Source organism: Telmatherina bonti, assembly GCF_933228915.1.
Source record: "Telmatherina bonti genome assembly, chromosome: 20".
Lineage (NCBI taxonomy): Eukaryota > Metazoa > Chordata > Actinopteri > Atheriniformes > Telmatherinidae > Telmatherina > Telmatherina bonti.
Window position 1 is genome coordinate 19,079,223 of NC_136618.1, and position 19,428 is coordinate 19,098,650.

Below are 19,428 nucleotides of genomic sequence, written 5' to 3' on the forward strand. Positions count from 1 at the left end.
TGAGCAGGAGGGGAAGGTGGCAGACTCAGAGTGCCTTTTAAAGGAGTATATTTAGCATGTGTGAGCACTTGTAAGGCAGGAAGTTTTCAGTGCAAATGGCAGCAGGGTTGTAAACATCCTGCACAAACTTCTGCATTTATATTGTTTGGGTTTTTTTTGTTTGTTTCGTTTTTCTGAGATAACATTAACATGTATATCAGGACAAAACAGTTCTTGAATAAGCATGTAACCAGCATTGCTATAATCAGAGCTGTTTGCACAGCATGCCTCTCATGACAGCACCTCATGTCAACAGTGGGTAAATGCTCTGCCAGGCTTGTATCTCTTGAATCATTAGATAAGAGTTTGTTTTCAACTGTCAGCCACCACTAAATCTGGCAGTCTGTGTTAAGCAATAGATTCGCTTCACCTACTTTCCTATGAACCAAGTTCAAAATAGAGGGCCAGGTTACCTGCATACCTCTTTTTAAGTTTTTTATGACTTCATATTGTCCCCACTCTTTCAGGTAGTGGCAGCCATAGACGAGGTTAAATGTTGATGAGAAAATAACCATAAGGAGCACGTTTTCACTGAGCTACTTTAACCAGATTCTTAATACAATGGAAAACACCATGAGTGAAAAATATCTACATGACGACATATCCCACCATGCCAGCTAAAATCATAGTGGATCTTGTGTAAGTATGAATTATCCTGATGTCCCTCCTTTTACAGTACTGATGCATGTGGGTTATTCTTGGGACTTGGGTTTCTCATTAGACCTGTTTGTTCCCAGCTCCAGGCCTTTTCCATTGTTCTCCACTCTTCCCTGGCGAGGGCTTTACCCCGACTAGTCCACAACCACATGAAGAGGCACATCAGTCTTTTGTTTTTTAACCAAAAGACCTGCCTGCAGGGGGCTTAAAAAGAGAGCTCAGATTCTCCGTGTAAAGGTAGAAAGTAGGGGAGCAGGAGAGAGATAAAGAAAGAATAACAGATAAGTGAGAAAAAGCAGAGAAAATAAAGGGTAGAACAGAGGATAAGTTTGCAACGCTGGTTCCTTCAGTTCCTTTACATTCCAGCTGCTTTGTGGGGCATAAACTTGAGCATTAGCCCAACACTAAAAGCTAACACGCCCACACATCTCACGCATGCTTTCACTGCACTCATTTCCCACAGCATTGCTCACCCAGTGACTGATACTTAAAGAGCAGACTGGCTCACTGTGTGGAGTGACACATTAGATGCCCCGGCAATGACAGCTTGGGTAACTGTATGAAGTCCAACATAGCTGGGGACGGCATCATACAGCTGGGAGAAATCAGTAAGTCTTTAAATGAAACTGGGTTTGTGATTAGGCAATGTCTGAGTCAACATGAGTCTCAGAATCTGTATCTTCATGAATGCAAATTAAAGACCAAGAGAAAGCAGTTTTGGTGCTGACATTTTGTGTTTTTTTTTTGTTTTTTTTTAAGTGGATGACACAGACCACTTAAACCAGTGTCTGGTCAACTAAAAATACCCAGAACAACAAGAGCCATGTTGCCACCACACTGTCTCCAAGTGCTAAACACAACTATGCGATAAAACATGACTGTCCACCAGAACTGAATGCTCATGATTGCTGCAGCCAAGAGCTGGAAACATAAACTCAAACTTATGGAATAATGGACACTGAAAAAAAAAAACAGTAAGTATAAAAGTAAAGTAGACAAGCATATCTTTACATACACAGACTGGAATCAGCCTTGAGGGCTACAACACAATGCCAATATCATGTCATTACATGAAGGATCACTGCTAGCTGCAGCTATTTACATATAAATGCAACAGAATGTGGTCAAAAGTTCAGCCTTTCTTTTGCTTCCGCTTGCAAAAAATCCAAAGCTTGCATGTTGCAAACTCTCCAGGGACCAACTGAAAAAGGCAAAAAAAAAAAAAAGAAAAAGTCCAAACTTCATTCATATAATGACAAGGCACAAAACTTAACAGGAAAGCTGGCAGGCAGCTTTTACAAGCGCGAGTTTGCTCTTTCAGGAATGCCGTGAAACATCAGTGTCGGGCGTTGTTTCACAGTGCTGGCTCTATTTTTTTCCCCCTCACATTCCTTCTCGCTTTCCCCCTGTTTGACGTTCTTTGTCCTGACCACATGCACACGGAGAGGAAAGGAGACACTGGCAGCCTAATCCACTGCCAGAGGCACACTTAAGCCATCTGGGCCCAAAACCAAACGTCAGGCCTTCTGTATCTCCTATGAAAGAAGTGACGAGGCGGGTGGGGGAGATGGAAAGTTAGAAGAGAGGAAAAAGAAAATGAGGGGAGTAGTAGGGGAGACTAAAAAGCCAGAGGTACAAAAAAAAAAAAAAAAAAAAAAAAAGCTGAGGAGGGCGGGGGGATTTGGAACAAGAACCAGGCTACACTGGTGCATACTGTCTTTTGTGGTTTGCAATCCTGACCCCCTGACCCTATACATCCTGTTGAAGGAGGTGGAGAGGGTGGAGGGAAAGACGAGATGGCAGCTATAGGCTCTTGCAGAGTGTGTGTGCCTCTGTGATTGTGAGCGAAGCATGCAGTTTAAAAGGCATGCTACCGGGATAAATATAAATATCTGAAGATGCAACAGAGTTCTGTCTGTCTTTCAGGTGTTACTTTTCACACCCCTCTTCCTTCTCTTCCTGTGTGTTTACATCCACTCCCTGCAGAATCTTGTGGGGGAGGAACAATGATCTCTTCAACATTCCCACTCTCCTGCCGAGAACTCTCGTTTGTCTCCTGCATTCCTTTCCCCATTCATCTTTTTTTCTCCCTCCGCTCCTGGACAGAAAAAAAACCCTCCTTCTACTCTTTACACGGGGGAGGGGTCTGAGTTAGTATCTTCAAAACCTCTGAGTGGGATCAGTCCTCTTGAACCTCTCCCTCCTCCTCCTCTTTCCTCTCTGTTTTACTTGGTTAGTGAAGCAGCAAAGCTTCAAGAAAGGTTGAATGAAGAGGAGATGCATTCTTTCCCCTCTCTCTTGCTGTCTCTCAGTATGCACTGGGGTGAGTTGTGGCTTATATTTAATGACTGGTTTAAGAAAAAAAAAAGTTGAAGGGAGGGTTAGGTCTCTTACCCGCCGGCTGCTTGCACACAGACTCACTCAGTTACACACTTTACTGTAGCTCAGTCTGGGACATTTACAGAGAGGTCTTTAATTTGCACTGGGGCCTTGCCTCCCACACTGCTCAGCCCAAACCACCCACTTACAGGCATCCACCATTCCTCAGAGTTCCTCCAACCTAGCCTCTCCCCTTCAGAAGAGTGAAAGCAACATGAATTCTCAACCACACATTTTTTGGCTGTCAAGAACAGTCTAAAATCTTGCAAAAATTTTGTCAAGAAAGCAAAAACAACAACAAAAGCTCCAGCTCCTTCATTATATAGCTATATATCCCACCCGCTCTTATGTTTTTCACTCCCTGGGGCTTTAAGTTTTGCAGGCCCAGCCCTGCCCAGCTTTAGCATGCAGGAGCCACGAGGATCATCCATAGTCAACACTGAGGAAATCCTTTCAGGGCTTTGCTTTTCCTTTGCTCTTTCTGATGCCAAAACATAGGCAGGAAGCACAGAAATGGGAGGAGTGGGACATTCCCTACCTGACAGAACAGCGTCTGTCCACCTGACATGAAGCACCAAACTACTTGTTCAAAATACTGGTGAGCGTAATCCTGAAAGTAAACTACAGATCTCTTCATTACCAGAGGCTGCTGTATGTGTTTTCACTGCGGAGTAGGGACAGCAGGGGTGCACTGCCGCAGCCATTCTTCTACTGTTTGCTGTAGCTCTGTCAGCTCCTCCTTGCGCCCTTCTCCTATCCCCCCCACCCTCTCTTAACTTTTTTTCAAACCAAGAGCGGGAGGACAGGAATGAATGACACTCTCTTGCTTGCGTTTCCTGTGTCAAAAGATATCCAAACGCCACTCTTCCTCCCTCAATGGCTATAATCAAAGCATTCCAGGCCCTAACAAACTGGGACCAATTAAGTCGTAAGTAAACATAAACACCCAGCAGCCATTCAAAGAAAAGCTTTAAGTCCTGCAGATATATCCTCTTGACTTTTGTTCTGCTTCAGCGTGCACAGGCAGGAAATCACTGCTGATCCAGGTAATGGAAAGATGACAATAACATGGTTAGTGAAGAGTTAAAAAAAAATTGCACAAATATTCAGTAAGTCTCTACAAGGATTATTTATTATGATAGTTTTTTTTTTTTTTTTTTGTTTTTTTTTTTTTTAAATCAAATCACATCAGTACATCATTGGGGAATGATGGACCAGATTTCATACAAATTCACAGCAACATGCTTTAAAACACGTGTCTATGGTGACATCTAGTGAAACATTTCATACTGCAGTTAAAGCTGTGCTTTTTTTAATTTCTTCACCTAAAAATATACAACATTTTTTTCTTTTCTCCCATCAAACAGGTCTGTGTAACAGTAAATTAAGCAGGATAAGGGGGGAAAAAAGTATTAACTGCATCCACACAGTTGTTTGCTAAAAAAAAAAAAACCACACAAACAAAAAACCACAGATGTTAAAAGTTGTTTGAAGTTCATAATCTGTCCCTCTGGATCAATTTATCTTCTGACTTACTTCATAAGCCACCACTGAGATGTATAAAAGAGATGCTGAGTGGGATTTTTTTTTTTCCTCTTTCTAGCGTCAATGAAAGAGCGACAGTGCAAGTTCCCACTGGCTTGCATTCTCAGACAGTCGTGACAGGACAAAGTAATTACTGAGTGGCTGACACACCAGCATGGCTAGGATTTATCTCCTCCAGGAAGAGAGATAGTCAAATCACAGTTTACCCACATTGAGCTCCCAGTTCAGGCTTGATCCCGCAGCTGCAAATGGAGAAGCCACACACAAACACTTTGACACCCTTACATGTGCGCACACACCCTTGCACTCAAAAGCAAGTACAGCTACCAACCACAACTAAGAATGGTGTCTTTTTCCCATTACATCTCACATGCATGCTGTGCATGTGCTAGTATGTCACCACATGTCTTGAACCGGCCCTGACTTTGTGTCAAACACACCTATTCCCACCATCAAAGCCTATGGCATGACAGCATTATGCAGGTGTGCGAGAAGGAGAGCCGCAGAGAGAATCAGAGAGACAGATGACACCAGAGTGGTGTTTAATTTACATCCGTCTTTGAATAATAATTCCACCTTAGGAGATGGCAGCTTTGATCCGTTGACACACAGGTGTAGCTCACATGCAGAGGCATATGCAGTTAAGACAGGGCTTTATCTGTCCCTGTAATTAACGTCAAAGCAGGAAATAGAGAATATTGTAAGTGTGCTTGTGTGTAACTGCGGCAAGATGGATGCATGGAGCTCCAAGGTGAATTCCTGTTTAGCATTGTTTCATTTCCATGTCTCAGAGGTAGATATTCATGAATGTTACGGCGTGAATGTTAGTTATGACTCAGGGCTACTGTATCTCTCCATATGACATCATTTCCCGTATCTCTGCCTGTCTATCTGTTACAAACAAACACAGTGATAATGCCATTACAGAAACTACAGAAACAAAATCCATAATTGACAGGGCTGCAAGAAAACCTCAGTTGCTCCATATCATAGAGTGAAACAGCCTTGATCATCAGGGTTTACTTTACAGACAGGAATACAGCTCCCTCTGATGGTGACAAAGTAGAGTTTACCTGAAATATTTTGACTTGGACACAGTATTTTAAAGCAATTCATCTGCTTGACAGTCAAAATTGTCAGGCTTTAACTTGGGAAATTGATCCTGTTGTTTTAGCCACTTTTCTAATCCGAAAGAAAGTACAACATGGATTATAATAAAATCCATTAACTTTCACTTACATCAAATTGTCACGTTTAGGATTGTCCCACTAAAAACTGAATCAGGCCATTTTTATACTGAAAGAACAAAAATTATGTCCTAAATTAGTTAGAGCAGAAATCTTTGAATATTCACATAATTGAGGGGGAAAAAAAAAAGGTTTTTTGTTAGTTATTTACTTGTAGAAAACAAAACAGTCCCACCAGGATTAATCTGGTATAATGTCAAAGTCTGTTATTTTATTTTTTGATCCAGTATGACTAACATTACATAATAAAATTGTCAAGATAAAAGCAACACCTGAAGCTAAATCTAAATTACTCTTTTGTTTCACATGATAAGGCTTGAGCGTTATCACAAATCCTTTAATTTAGTTTTTACCTACAAATTCTTGACAAACTGATAAAAGACATGTTTATAAGAAATTGGTAAGGAAATGTCCAGTCAGCTATGTCCAGCTCCATAGTGCTTCAAGGTCTTGTTATATTAATTTACTACAGTACTATAATCCTACCTTACGTCTTTATCTTTTTTGTTTGGTCAGTGTTTACCTTTTCAAGTGGATCACCAGAAATCTAGTTTTAGCTATCTGGAGTAATAAAAAGAATGTGTTTTAACAAAGCTAAGGATGCATTAGGAGAATGTATTTGTGTTTGTTTAACTGTGTATTTAGAAGCAAACTGAGAAGATACTCATACATTTTCACTAGAAAACAACAAATGGCATTTAGACCCCGTAAATAGGCCAACTCCACATGTAAACATAATTTAACCTCTAAACATCTTTCTGAAGCCTCCACTCATACTCTGTGCCTGAACAAACACACTTTGCACCTTCTATGTTCAACAGTCTTCATGTTCAAATTCTGAGCAACATACCATAAAAAAATCAAATCAGTTTATTTTTGAAACCCTTAATCTCCAACTACAGCTGCACAAAGTGTTGTACAATACATCAAATAACTACATAAAATAAATAAAGTAAAATAATAATAATTTAAAAAAAAAAAAAAAAAAAAGGAAATAAAAAGAACAAATAAGTACATGATCAATTCTTAGGTTTGGTTGAAGGTGAATAAGTAAAAAGTTTTTAAGACAGGTTTTAACAATTGACAAGAAAACTAATGTTAAATAGCTTTAAATAGTCAGATTACTCTATTGTTTTAAATCTGTGTTACTATCTGCATCTGCACCATTACAAATGTAATTCAGTAAAATAAAATATTGGGTGAGTCTGAGATTACTCTTTCTAGACTTAGAGTAATATTAAGTCATGTGTGCCATAATTATAGTTAAATACAGGTGCATATAAATAATACTGTTTTCAAAGTCACTGTCTTGCACTGGTTTATTCATTAGATAATGATTAAGTGTCACTGTGACTAAGGGCTTTCTGAATAAATGTGTCAACAGCTGAGTCACTATTAGCTTATATTCAGGATGCCCTCTGCCATTTACGCATAGTAACATAATCCCACATGACTATAGCCTAGTTGGATCAAAAGGGCCATGTGCACACTGTACATGTGTGTGTGTACAAAGCATGCTGTGCTCAGGAGGGGTTTTCTAAAAATAGAAAGCAGAAAGATGGCAGGTGAGCGTCCAAGCAACATAGCAAGCAAGTGTGCCCATGACTCACTCAAAACACAGATGGTTGAACAGAAACATGGAGCCACAGACAGCTCATCTGTCAAACAGTAGGGTGTTAGTGGCTCTACATGTACCCTTGCAGGCTTTGGACTGGTAAGTGTCACGCCACTTATCTTTTCCACAAGGCCTGTGGAGGCTTTGCATCTTTCTCCTCTGCTCTGCGGTTGTTGACTTTAAGAGGTGCTGGAGTCAGAGATGAACCCTTGAGAAATTAAATTCCAGAGGGGATCTTGGAGTGACCTAAATAACTAGTCCATGCAAAGGCTTGCATTGGGATGCCATGTGTTTCTCGTGCCACACCTGTCACCCCTCCCTATGAGAAATGTACTAAAATAAAGCTAGAGCTGGAAGATGATCAACATTTCTTAGCTTCCATGGGTGTAAACTGACAGCAAACAGCTCATCTAACATGGTGGCATGCTCACATGATGTCCAGCTTGGAGGGAAACTTAGTTTTAAGACACATAAAGGTTTTATTTGATATTAATGAAAAGTTTGTAGCTGTAGGCCAGATGTAATATAACCCTATGCAGAAAGAAAACTATTTCATAAAAACAAGTTTTAGCAATTTTTGATATATCACATAACATATAGGCAACAATGTTTTGAATAACCCAGAAATGAAAATGTTTAATTAACTCTGATTAGTCATTTCAGTCTTTTCCCCGTCTTGTGATAAGAAGAAAATCTGTTTCCTTTCAGGTTAAGCATGACTAAGCAGAAAGCATGGGATGGGCTGATGTCTCATGTTAAAAACAGTTGCGATAAAAAGACAACTTCCGGTCTGTGCTTTCACAGCTAATATCACCGAGGCCTTTTTGTATGTATTGTGCACTCTTTGTAGTGACTAAGTATTTTTTATGCAGCGTATACTTTAAACATTTTAATAGCGCAAAATGAATTTATAGGAATTTTTAAATATCTACTAAATTTTAACAAAACTTTCCCGCCTGCGTCAAAGTCGGCATTTATTTTGAAGGTTACAACGTTTAACTTCCGGTTTATACCCCTGCGTTCTCGACTTCAGTCATCATGCCGCACTTCGAAGAAGTCGGCGACAAAACAGCGGCTTTTTCTTACTCACACAGACGTATCCAGTAGTCACACATGCCGAGCAGCGTGTTGTACAAACACTGAAGTAAAGTCATGGAAACAGCGGTTCTCTGTGGCTGAGCGGAGATGGCGGGAGTAGTCCTCTCGTCTTCTGTTACTGTTTCCCTCTGACGATATTAGATCTCATGTCAGGATGTGGAGGCGCCTCGGCCCCCTCCACCCCTAAAGCGAACACATTCAGAGTGGGACAGTCCCGTTTACTTCGCCCCGGTCTCCGCTGACTTCCCAGACGTCCGTGTTGCCAAGTAGTGACATCATTTACCCAGATATCCCCAAAAGAGGCGAACTGGCGCCTCTCTGTTACAGCGACATGTAAAACCTAATTTTTCACCACAATGTAGACGATCGTGCATCTAATACGTTGGCGCTTATATTTTTTCTCCTCTTCTTTTGCTATCAGCATTGCTTGCCTGAAAATGAATTTAGTTTTCAGCCACAGTTTGTTTTCTCGACAAAGTTTACTCTTACTATATGTCAAATCTAAACCACCTACTTTAAAAAGTAGGTGGGAACAAAATGACCTGAACCATGTGACCTCGCACCGAATACCTTGATAAATAACTTGACATATATATTTCATTTTCAGATTTACAGACCAGTTCTAAACAAACTAAAATCCTGCATGCCACTGGTAAACCAATAACCCAGCTTTTTGAAGGACATTACAAGGCTCTTTGGATGTTTCTGCCTTCTTTTCTGCTTTTTGTCAATATGATCTCACACTGCTTCAATATTGTTGAGATCTGGGATCTGGGGAGGATTGATTTGTCAATAAGACCTATTGCCACTGGTTTTCAGTCCAATTCTTGTTTTCTATGACATATCTTTTCTTCTCGTTTCCCTTTATTAAGCTAATATTATACTATGTTCACATCACTGATGGTGCTTACATGGATCAGCTAAAAGGTTAGAGTTTAATTTATTTTTCCTGTCTTACGAACACCACTTTCACACACTGTTTATCTGCAATCGAGTTTTCCCTAGTCAGTCACTGCTTTTGTGCTCCACTTTCCTACTTTCCACAAACTTTTTAGGGATACACCTTAAATCATGCTTAAATATACCAAGTTTTCAACAAATACCTTTTTCACAATCAACTATGGGAGTGAGATATTTCTGTCATTTTATATTTTTTATATTTTCAACTAATGAAGTAGGAATCACTTGTGATTTTAACAGGTGGAGAAATGTTACCAAAGATTAAACTAAAATTAGCTTCTTTGCTTAGTTGTCTTTAATATGTGAGTTCGTCCTTTAGGTTAGGTGACTTCTTTTATGCTCAAATGATTCATATGTCAGAGTTAAGTGGCTTTATTTTAAAATAAAAGAAAGAAAAATAAAGAATACCCCTTTGAATATGCTCAGGTAGGCTAAATAGACTGGACTTAAAATAATATGAAAGACTAAGAAATCCTGGAAAACTAGATAATGACTAATTCAAAGTGTTAAAAGAAAGTCTCATTCCTTGAAAGCAAACTTTGAAGATATCAAGGTTAGTTGAACCCTTTTCGAATAGTGCCCTAATTTGCAGAAACAGCCATCAGTCAAATCATGTGGCAGTAATTCAGTAATAAAGGATATTTACATTTAATCTGCACCTTGCTCTTAAATCAGTCTGTATCAATAGTCAAGTCTTCAAATTCACAGTGAATGTTAGGGTTTATCCTTACTAACACCAACTTACATCAACGCTGGACAGAAAAATACATTGCTCAGAGTTCAGTTTTACAGGAGTTTTTCACCTGTAATCCCTTTCAAACTGATCTTGATAGGTTACCAACGCTAAACATGAGAGAATACCCCTAGAGCCCTGGAGCGGCATTTTTCTTTGCTTTTATAACATATGAATCACTCTGACACACGACAAACAAATTTCAGCCTAGCTCTCAGATATTTGTGTGGGCTGGTGGTGGCGTGAGGGTAGATGTGCTTGAGTGCTTTGCTTGATCTTGATTCGGCCAGACTTCAGCAGCCTGTATCCCTGGCATTTATATTTAGCATGCTGGAAAACCCGATGTTATTTATTCTCACGGACTCTCAGAACGGGACTCCTGCAGAAGTGCCAGTGATGGCAGTGGCTATTGTTAATTAGGTCAAGCTGTCTGCTAGTTTCTCCATCCACCCACTCAACTTCACTTAGAAGAAAGGGCAGAGGTGCAGTGCTGTGTTACATTGAGCCCCTGGGGGCAGTGTTGTACAGACTTTATTCTGGCTTGTAGTCATCAGCTGTAAAAATCAAGCTGGGAATACAAGGCAGCACCCTGTCATTTCAGCACAGTGAAGCCTGAAGACATTGCAGCAAGACTGGTCTTATGAGTTTACTGTTACAGACTGAACTGGGCAGGTTTTTACACAGTGCACTGAATGTGGGAAAAAGTTGAATGCTTAAAATAGATCATTTTTTTAAAAAAAGACAATACATCATTTTAAAACATTTCCCCTTTATCTATTAAGTGCCATAAATGTCAATTTATCCTTTAATCTTGCTATGTCTTTATTTAAATGTTTATTATTAGGGTTTTTTGTTGATTTTAACTTAAAACTATTTATAATTGGGGGAAAACAACTGGCTCCAGCTTCTCTGCAACCCTTCATTGGACTAAGCGGTCAGGATAATGAATGAATTAATTAAAAAAAGAGGACAATTTTTTAGTTTTTTTTTTTTTTTTTTCAAGATAGTGGGCTATGTTGCATCCATGCCGTGTGCCAAAAGCTGCATCAGCAAACTAAATGAAGGGTAGTATTCCACTGAGTGTTTGACAAGAGAATCAGCAACCTGAACTACAAGCATGTTTCAAATGCTTACTTGAGGAGTGCTTTATTCACCCTCTGTTTGGAGCTGTAGCAAATTCACACTCCTTAAATTAATCATGGCCTTATAATCTGTACTAGAGAGAAGGCGGAGAAAAGCCACTTTTTTCAGTCAATCTATGAGCATTTCTGAAAAAAGATGCATTGAAAATTAAATTGGATAATTACCGGCAGGTCAGTAAGTGTCTGAAAGCAAGAATTAGAGAAAGAGAAACCATGACAAATACCCTAGACTTAAATTAGGCATGGGTGCTGCTTCTAATTGCAAGTCGAGTGTGCTTCTGAGTGAAATAACCCGTAAATTACCTGCACACCTAACTGCAATTCAGGGTAACAGAGGCCAAGCAAGGGATAGACATGGCACAGTGAAAAAGATGATTTGGATGTTAACTGAAGATGACGTATGCTGAAGGAACCAAAGCTTAGTGGCAGGAAAATCCTCATGTTAATGACTTGATATGGATTTTCCCATATCCCCCTCTCCTTTAGATTTTGTTAAACCGATCTAAAGTATCTGACGTTTCAGCCAACGTGTTGGTCTGAAGCAACAGTAATTTGTCTAAATGATTGCTAGAGTTAGCAAGTGTGTGTGCATGTGCCAGTTTGAGTGGGCATACAGGGAGGCAACAGCAGCTCCTGCCACTTGACGTTCAAAGAGAAGAGATCAAAGGATTGCCCCTTACTTCGGTCTCCTTCCTCAGGATTAAAAAGATCATCAATAATAATGGGCTGGAGCACAGCGGTGAACCGGAGAGGAGCGTAAGCAGAAGCTGATGGATCTCTCCTGCCTGTGTGTGTGTGTGATATTTGGTGGTTTGCCGTGGGGACAAATGGGAGCAGAAGCCATAAGTGTGGGCTGTTTTTCTGGAACCGGTGCTCAAACCAGCCTTCAGAAACGTCATGCAATATTTACCACAACAACATCTTCACTTCTAACTCTGGGCTCTCTGCCGACTTTTTGGGTGACATGCGGTATTTTGTGTGAGCGTATGCTTAAGCGTTTGTATGTGTGAGAGTCTGGATGCACTGTTCTTTTAGATCATGGAGCAACAGCAATAAAGAAACTGTAAAGCTGTGATGGTTAACATGTTAGAGAATGACTGTACTTTAAGTTACATCTTGTTACCATTGACAGGTGTGTGAGAGCAGAGGGGCTGATAAATTTCAAATGTCTGTGATGACTATGACATTATATAACGCAAACTGTTCCAGCTTGTATTTGCGAGCTTTTTTTCCTCATGGGTAATGTGCATGTGCACTTTGAGTTGGGAGCGGTGAGAATCTAGCACTTCACAAAGCCCATGTACAAAGATGTAACATCTCCATTATGTGTACATGCTGTACTACAACTACTTCATGTTGGGTAGGAGGTGAAAATGAAATATTCACACTGCACAGTACTACACCGTTCATTTGACCATTACTGCACGTTTTAGTTATCCACCAGAGTTGGAACCAATTTTGCATCCATGAACACTAATCAAAGCTGAAGCCAAATTGCTTCTGACTTCTTTGTATTTATTGGTGAAAAGTATGGAACATTTAAACTGCCATGTTTATTTCTAGACTTTAAATCACAAATGAACAATGATATCATCCAAGCAAAACAATAAAACTATGGATTACATAAATAAGAAGAATCCAGGTTTTTAACAGCTGTTATTATAGCTTGGAGGTGTTTATTAAAGGGTGCAAGACCCCCTGCTACACCTGTACTTAACACATTACGTAAGCATAAATCTAATATCCTTATGTGTTCACAATGTAGAGAGTGAGACAAGCTAAATGTATTCACACCGAGCTAATATAGCTCCCTTCCTTTCCTCTTCAATCACAGCTTCCCCTTAGGAGCAGAAAAAGAGGAGTTAGCTAATTAATTACAGTGACTGAAGACCCAGTGCTGAAGATCCAAGCAAGTGATGAATTGTGCTGTAGTACAACTATGACAGTAATATGCGGCAATCTTGCACCTTGAGTACCGACCACAGTGAGCAGCTCCTTTGCATCACCTTGCAATACATCACTCCAACTCCATCACCCTGTCTCGTTTCCTTGGTCTTAGGTTGTGGCTGATTCGGAGGTGCAATTCAGTCGGTGGAAAGTGAAAGTCAAAGGTCAGAAGAAGTTAACGATCACTTACATACAACTCTGCAACCCAATTAAGGGAAGCGGCAGCTCAATGTTTGATCACCAGTAACCACACAACCTCACACCCCACCTTCGTCTATTCATGTTAAGACAAACCGAGGCAGCAGAAATTGATGTTTACTGAAACTGTAAAGCTTTTTACCTGGTGTATTTTTTTCCCACATGGTGTTTTGCAATGTGCATGAGATACTAAAGGAGAGACATAGAGAGAGACTTCCTCTAACCTGTATCTGGTGTAGCAGCTGTGTGGCTGAAAAACTTGCTTTTAATCCTTGTAACATTTCACCTGATAGATGGTCTTCATTAACTCGTGTTTCCTCTGGGGAGGGAGCTGTGAATGTCCGTGTCTTTATTTCATCACTCTCCAGCAGATCAATAACTACCACCAGACAGCAGAACAATCAACTGAATTCTCTACTGCTTTAAAACTGCACTGCAAAACGCACCGTCCATTAAATATGATGACAGAAATACAGAGCTCAACTTGATATTATGTCTCATTTTGCTAACTGGAGAGAAATTAAAACCCTGACAGAAAGTCACTTCAAGCTAATTTAAACAGCATTAAATAAATGTTTGGCTTGAGTCAAACATTTATTGAACTAGTTTTGCCATTCTTCCAATTTGCAGTTAAATGTGTTTAATTAGGGGACTAACCACTGTCAGCTAGATTTGGGGAAATGCTGTCTTCTAATTGGCATAATTAAATACGAGCTGAAGCGAAAGCCAATGTGCGTCAGGCAATGGTGACTCAACATACACAGTGTAAGGGAATGACGTTTTGGATTTGCAGTGGGAAACATAGAGGCACCCAGTGCTGGATGCCAGCACCACTCATCATCAATACTGCATGCAGTGATGCTGGAAAACGAAGCTCTCCAGACCATGAGGCACACAAGAGGGCTAAAATAAGATCCAGCAGTCACTAAGCTTTACAGCTCAGATAAGCTCTCTACGTGGGAAAAACCGTTCTGGATTCATCTTATTGTATCTAAGAAGAAAACTGGGTCAGATGGATAATAACACATAGGCTATGGATGTGTGTTTGCAGAGTCTAACTGGTCCGTAGTCAGCAAATCTTTCCTTGTCTTTATGCATGTGAAGTGCTTGACTGATTTCCAGCTCTAGAGTTAAAAATGACACTTTGATTTGTTGACCATGAATCAAACATCATCTGCTGCAGTAATTGCCTTGTTCATTTATTTCTTAGTTAAGTCTGAAGAATTATTACATAATTATTACATAATTTATACTGCACAGTATCTGTGGTCGATTAATGCATAATGAGCTTTGTATCAAGTATGTTCATGTACAGTCATGAGCACATGAGTCTGCATTAGTTAAGCACATGTTTGCACCAACCTGTGCTGCTCTGGATGGTTCTGACAGTGGTGGTGGTGCGTGGTGGAGAGTTGGTTCTCCTGTTGCTCACAGTGATGGCTCCCTCTTCCTCTTCCTGTGAGCAGCCTTTCTCTATGGCACGCACATAGCTGTGGCTCCGCATGCGGAAGCAGCCCGGCATCGGCAGGTCCAGGGCATCCACTGCCTGTGACTCCATCTCACTGAACACTGACTCACATACTGCCTCAATCTGCCCATTCACCTCCACCTCGCTCACCTGCAGAGAAGGGGACATACAGAATGTGCACGCAAACAAGCAGACCAAATATAACAGTAAACAAAGAAATGTACACGGAATAAAATAAAATGGAAAAATGACACCAGGAAAGTGCAACACGAAGCAGAATGGACAATACAGAGGCTTGGTGATGCAACAGTTATCACATTTGTTTCTGTGCTGTTTCACTTATTAAATAATCACTGGTCAGTTTTCTTATGTGCAAACCCAATTATGAAGGAAACTGTGTACAGCAACCGAAGACGGTTTTCCCATATTTAATAGAATATATTTATGTTGTACTTCTCTGCCCGAAGAGAAACACAAAACATACCAGCTAACAATCTCTTTAAATTAGAGCATGTGAAAGCTGTTTTTCAATTTTATTAATTGATTTATTCTGAAAAAACAAATAAAATTTAAATTTGCAGTAAATTTAGTTCCCAGATTAATCTCTAAAATGTAGTATTAAATTATATAAAATGTAATACCTCACAGAATTCCCATTAGTTTCAATCAGGTTTTCACAGCTTTTACCTCGACAGCATCTTCTTAATAAGAACATAATAGAATGATTTGCAAAGCTCATAAAGCAAATTTTAATTCACAACAGAACATGCAAGGAATACCAAATGCTGGCAGTGAGACATTTCAATTTTATGAAAATGATTGGCCCCTGATGAAATTATTGGGAGAAACATGTTTAAAAAATAGAGATAGGTACAACAAGATCCTTGAAAAATGACTGAGACTGAAAAGAAATGGCTGGAGAACATGTTGCAACTACCTAGATTACCTGGCGACATGTTCATTAATGTGAATGGGTATAGAAAGAGCACCTTAGAGAGACAGCGGTTCTCAGGCGTAAAATAGGCAGAGGTTCAACAAAATTCAAAATACTGTCTACAAATTAAGTCAAAATATTGTTCCTCAACTTAAAACTGTGAAGACTTTGAATATTTCATCACCATCCGGTTGGCATCTCTGCGTGAATTTAGCACAGCCGAAAATCTTATTTTCTTTTGTAAAAAGAAGAGAGGAAGTTACACAATAGTAAACATGGAGTTACCCAAAAATGTTTTAGAGATGTGTTGCTGCCATCGAATTAAATATGAGCTAGTATTTCTCACTAAAGACTAAAATGTCAAATTTAAATTGTATAGCACTCTACATTTTGTTGTGAAAAAACAGTGTGAGTGGTTGTTGTCTCTTTGTTGGAACTGTCATGAATTGGTAACTGCTCCAGGCTGTATACCCTCAGGCCTCATAGCAGCTGGGATAGACTCCTGCACCTGGAATAGGATTAATCGGGTATAGAAAAAGGATGGATGGATGGATGGATGGATGGAAGGATGGATGGATGGATGGATGGATAGATAGTGGATGAAAGCTCCATTTATGTGATTTACAAATCATTACATTCTGCTTTTATGCCATCTTACCTAGTGTCCCCCCTTTTTTTTTTATGGAATACGGTTACACAAAAGAAAAAAAAAACATCCAAGAAAAAATAGCGTCTCCAAGGGGTGCAGAGGGGGAGGAAACACTGTATGATAAAACTTCAAAAAGCCAGACAATAGGGTGATATTCTACAAATGCTGTTATTAAAGGTGAGAACAGGAAGTGTAAAAACAAGGACTGTTGGGATTAGAGAAGTGACTTGAGGAAATCTAACTACGGTACACTGTGCTGTGTGGTGCTGGTGTCAAGAAGGGTTAAAATGTAAAAGAAAAATATTCAAAAACTTGCTACCCACTTGTGAGATGGGCGTGTGTAACAGATTGGGTAATGTGAGGATACATAGTATGAAGCTTAATTTCAGTCCTTGAAGAGTGAACATGAAGCAAAACACAGGGTTTGGGTATTTGTCAGTAAGGAGAGTGTACAATCAGACAAGTGTGAGTAACTATACTGTAGAGCTTGGAATCAGAAAGGTTTTTGGACCTCGATTCAATCCTCTGATCTTAAGCTTCTTCTCTGTGTATTACATCACATTTTATGCAATCACTTTCTAAAATATGAAAGTGTGATCGAGAACCAAAGCAGCACCTGTTTCATTCTTTTTATAGATGCCAGGCCCACTGTGGCATTGTCCTCTGGGTCTGCTCCTAGCCAGGACTTGAAAGAATGTCTCAAGGGTCCATCTTTCAGATGCTGAAGCAAAGTGTTGCCTCTGGGCTTTGGATGGGGGTGTGTATATATATATATATATATATATATATATATATATATATATATATATATATATATATATATATATATATATATATATATATATATATATATATATATATATGTATATATATATATATATATATATATATATATATATATATACACACACACACCCATCCAAAGCCCAGAGGCAACACTTTGCTTCAGCATATATATATATACATATATATATATATATATATATATATATATATATATATATATATATATATATATATTCCTTTTACCCCATGCAAAAAGATAAATTAAGTTTTCCTCTCTCTTTGAATGGCACTGAAGAGGAAGTAGTGTTCAAAATACAAAATGTCCATGTGATTTAGCAAAAATCTAACAATAATAGGCCTGGATTACAAACACAGCAAAAATCTATTCTCTAATGCCAATTTAAGGAGAATAAGTACAGTTTGTCATTTTGGTTCAGAAATATTCAGAGGCAGAAAGAGCTTATCAAGGTAAAGGTATCCACTGGGGGGAAACCTCGCAGGCCCTTCTGTTTAATTATCCAATCTAGAAAACAGTGTGCAGACCTTTACACTAATTAGGAGACTGGCGGTTTTCTTACTGTTCTCTCTTTGCAGGATGGTGAGCTGATTGTTCATTTGGGCCATAGAATGGCTACAGATAAGATTTCCTCCCACTGCACCACCTCCATGGACATACATTTTGAGGTACAGGGGGGGTGCAGAGGCCAACAGCAGAGAGGCACAGGCCCCCAGAGAGCAACTAACCTGGCTGATGGTGCTCATAGCTCTCATGTAGCTCTCATTTCTGGAGCGGAATTTAGGTGAGGCCAGCAGCCCTGCCGGGTCCAAGCTGTCCAAACTCCTATTGATGGAAACCTCACTCACCGCCCGCAGATAGCTGTGACTCCGGATTTGCAGCTTGGGTGAGTGCTCTGTGGAAATCCTGCAGTAAGGAAAGAAAAGAGGAAGAATGAATGGTAAATTGGTGAAAAAAAGGAAGGCAGTAGAAGAAGAAAAGCACAAAAAAAAAAACCACAAAAAAAAAACTGGCATAAGATTTGGAGTTGAAGCAGTAAAATAAAGCAAGACGAGATGTTTGCAGCGTACTTGGCAGCTGTCATCAACCCAAACACATGGATCAATCGACAAATTTTAAGACACATCCTTACCTGATCAACAGACAGAAATACAAAGAAAGGCTCACGGAAGCTTAGGTAATCTGTCCTTGAACAACCTTTCACTGGTTTTCTAAAAGATTTAAAGGTGAGACTACTATTACAAACAAGTCAGGAAAGGGAAGAGAGTGAGTGTGTGCCTGAGAGGTACCATTCATTTACAGTTATTCATACAAAAACAGATAACAGGCACACAATAAGACCAACAGATGTACAAAATGACACAGACATCCCCTCCACAAGCAAGATGAATAGGTGTCTCATTAGCTCTCACCTGCCTCCAATCTGAACGCTCAGCATGCTCTCTGCTTATGTGCATCTGGGTGTTTGTACAGGTGTGAAGAATTGAGTGTGTTTAGGTTACACAGCAACTGCAAGCAAGTCAAATAGCTCATTAATCATGGAAAATAAAACTAAAAAGCTGACAAATATAATTGATGTATGCATACCACATAGAAAATTTACTGTATACAAAAGTATCCACCTCTCTCATACATCACTCATTATTTATTTTCTTTTTAGTTTTGTATATTCAATATTCTTTAAATATACTTGAGTTTTCATTTAATTTCACTAATTTGTACTATTATTTTCTTTTAAATGTAACATAAAATCCACTCAAAAATTGCTTTAAATAATTGGTTCTAGCGAATAAATAAGTAGATAAATTAAAGTTAAGAGGAAGTGACTACTGGTAGAAGAAAAGACAATTATTGACAATTCTTGTTACGCAGTTTCTTTCTTTTTCACCTATTTTATAGGTTTATAAGACCATACACAGGAGTACTGTACAACTTCTGCACTCTGTCATCAGCTCAGATCTGCTTTAATTATGCATTTCCACCTTAAAATAGACCACAGATACCACAGAAAAGTA

At 39.3% G+C, this 19,428-nt stretch overlaps 1 protein-coding gene across 2 annotated transcripts in view; it reads right to left on the reverse strand.

Annotated features, from left to right (window-relative positions):
- Positions 1-19,428, reverse strand: part of dlgap1b (discs, large homolog-associated protein 1b) — a gene marked incomplete at its 5' end in the record, with an annotated part of 40,895 nt that overhangs the window by 14,247 nt on the left and 7,220 nt on the right. For both annotated transcript variants that reach the window (XM_079259520.1, XM_079259519.1), the window contains 2 exons: positions 14,923-15,178; positions 18,142-18,319. In XM_079259520.1, coding sequence (XP_079115646.1) covers positions 14,923-15,178; positions 18,142-18,319 — 434 coding nt within the window. The remainder of the gene's footprint in view (positions 1-14,922; positions 15,179-18,141; positions 18,320-19,428) is intronic.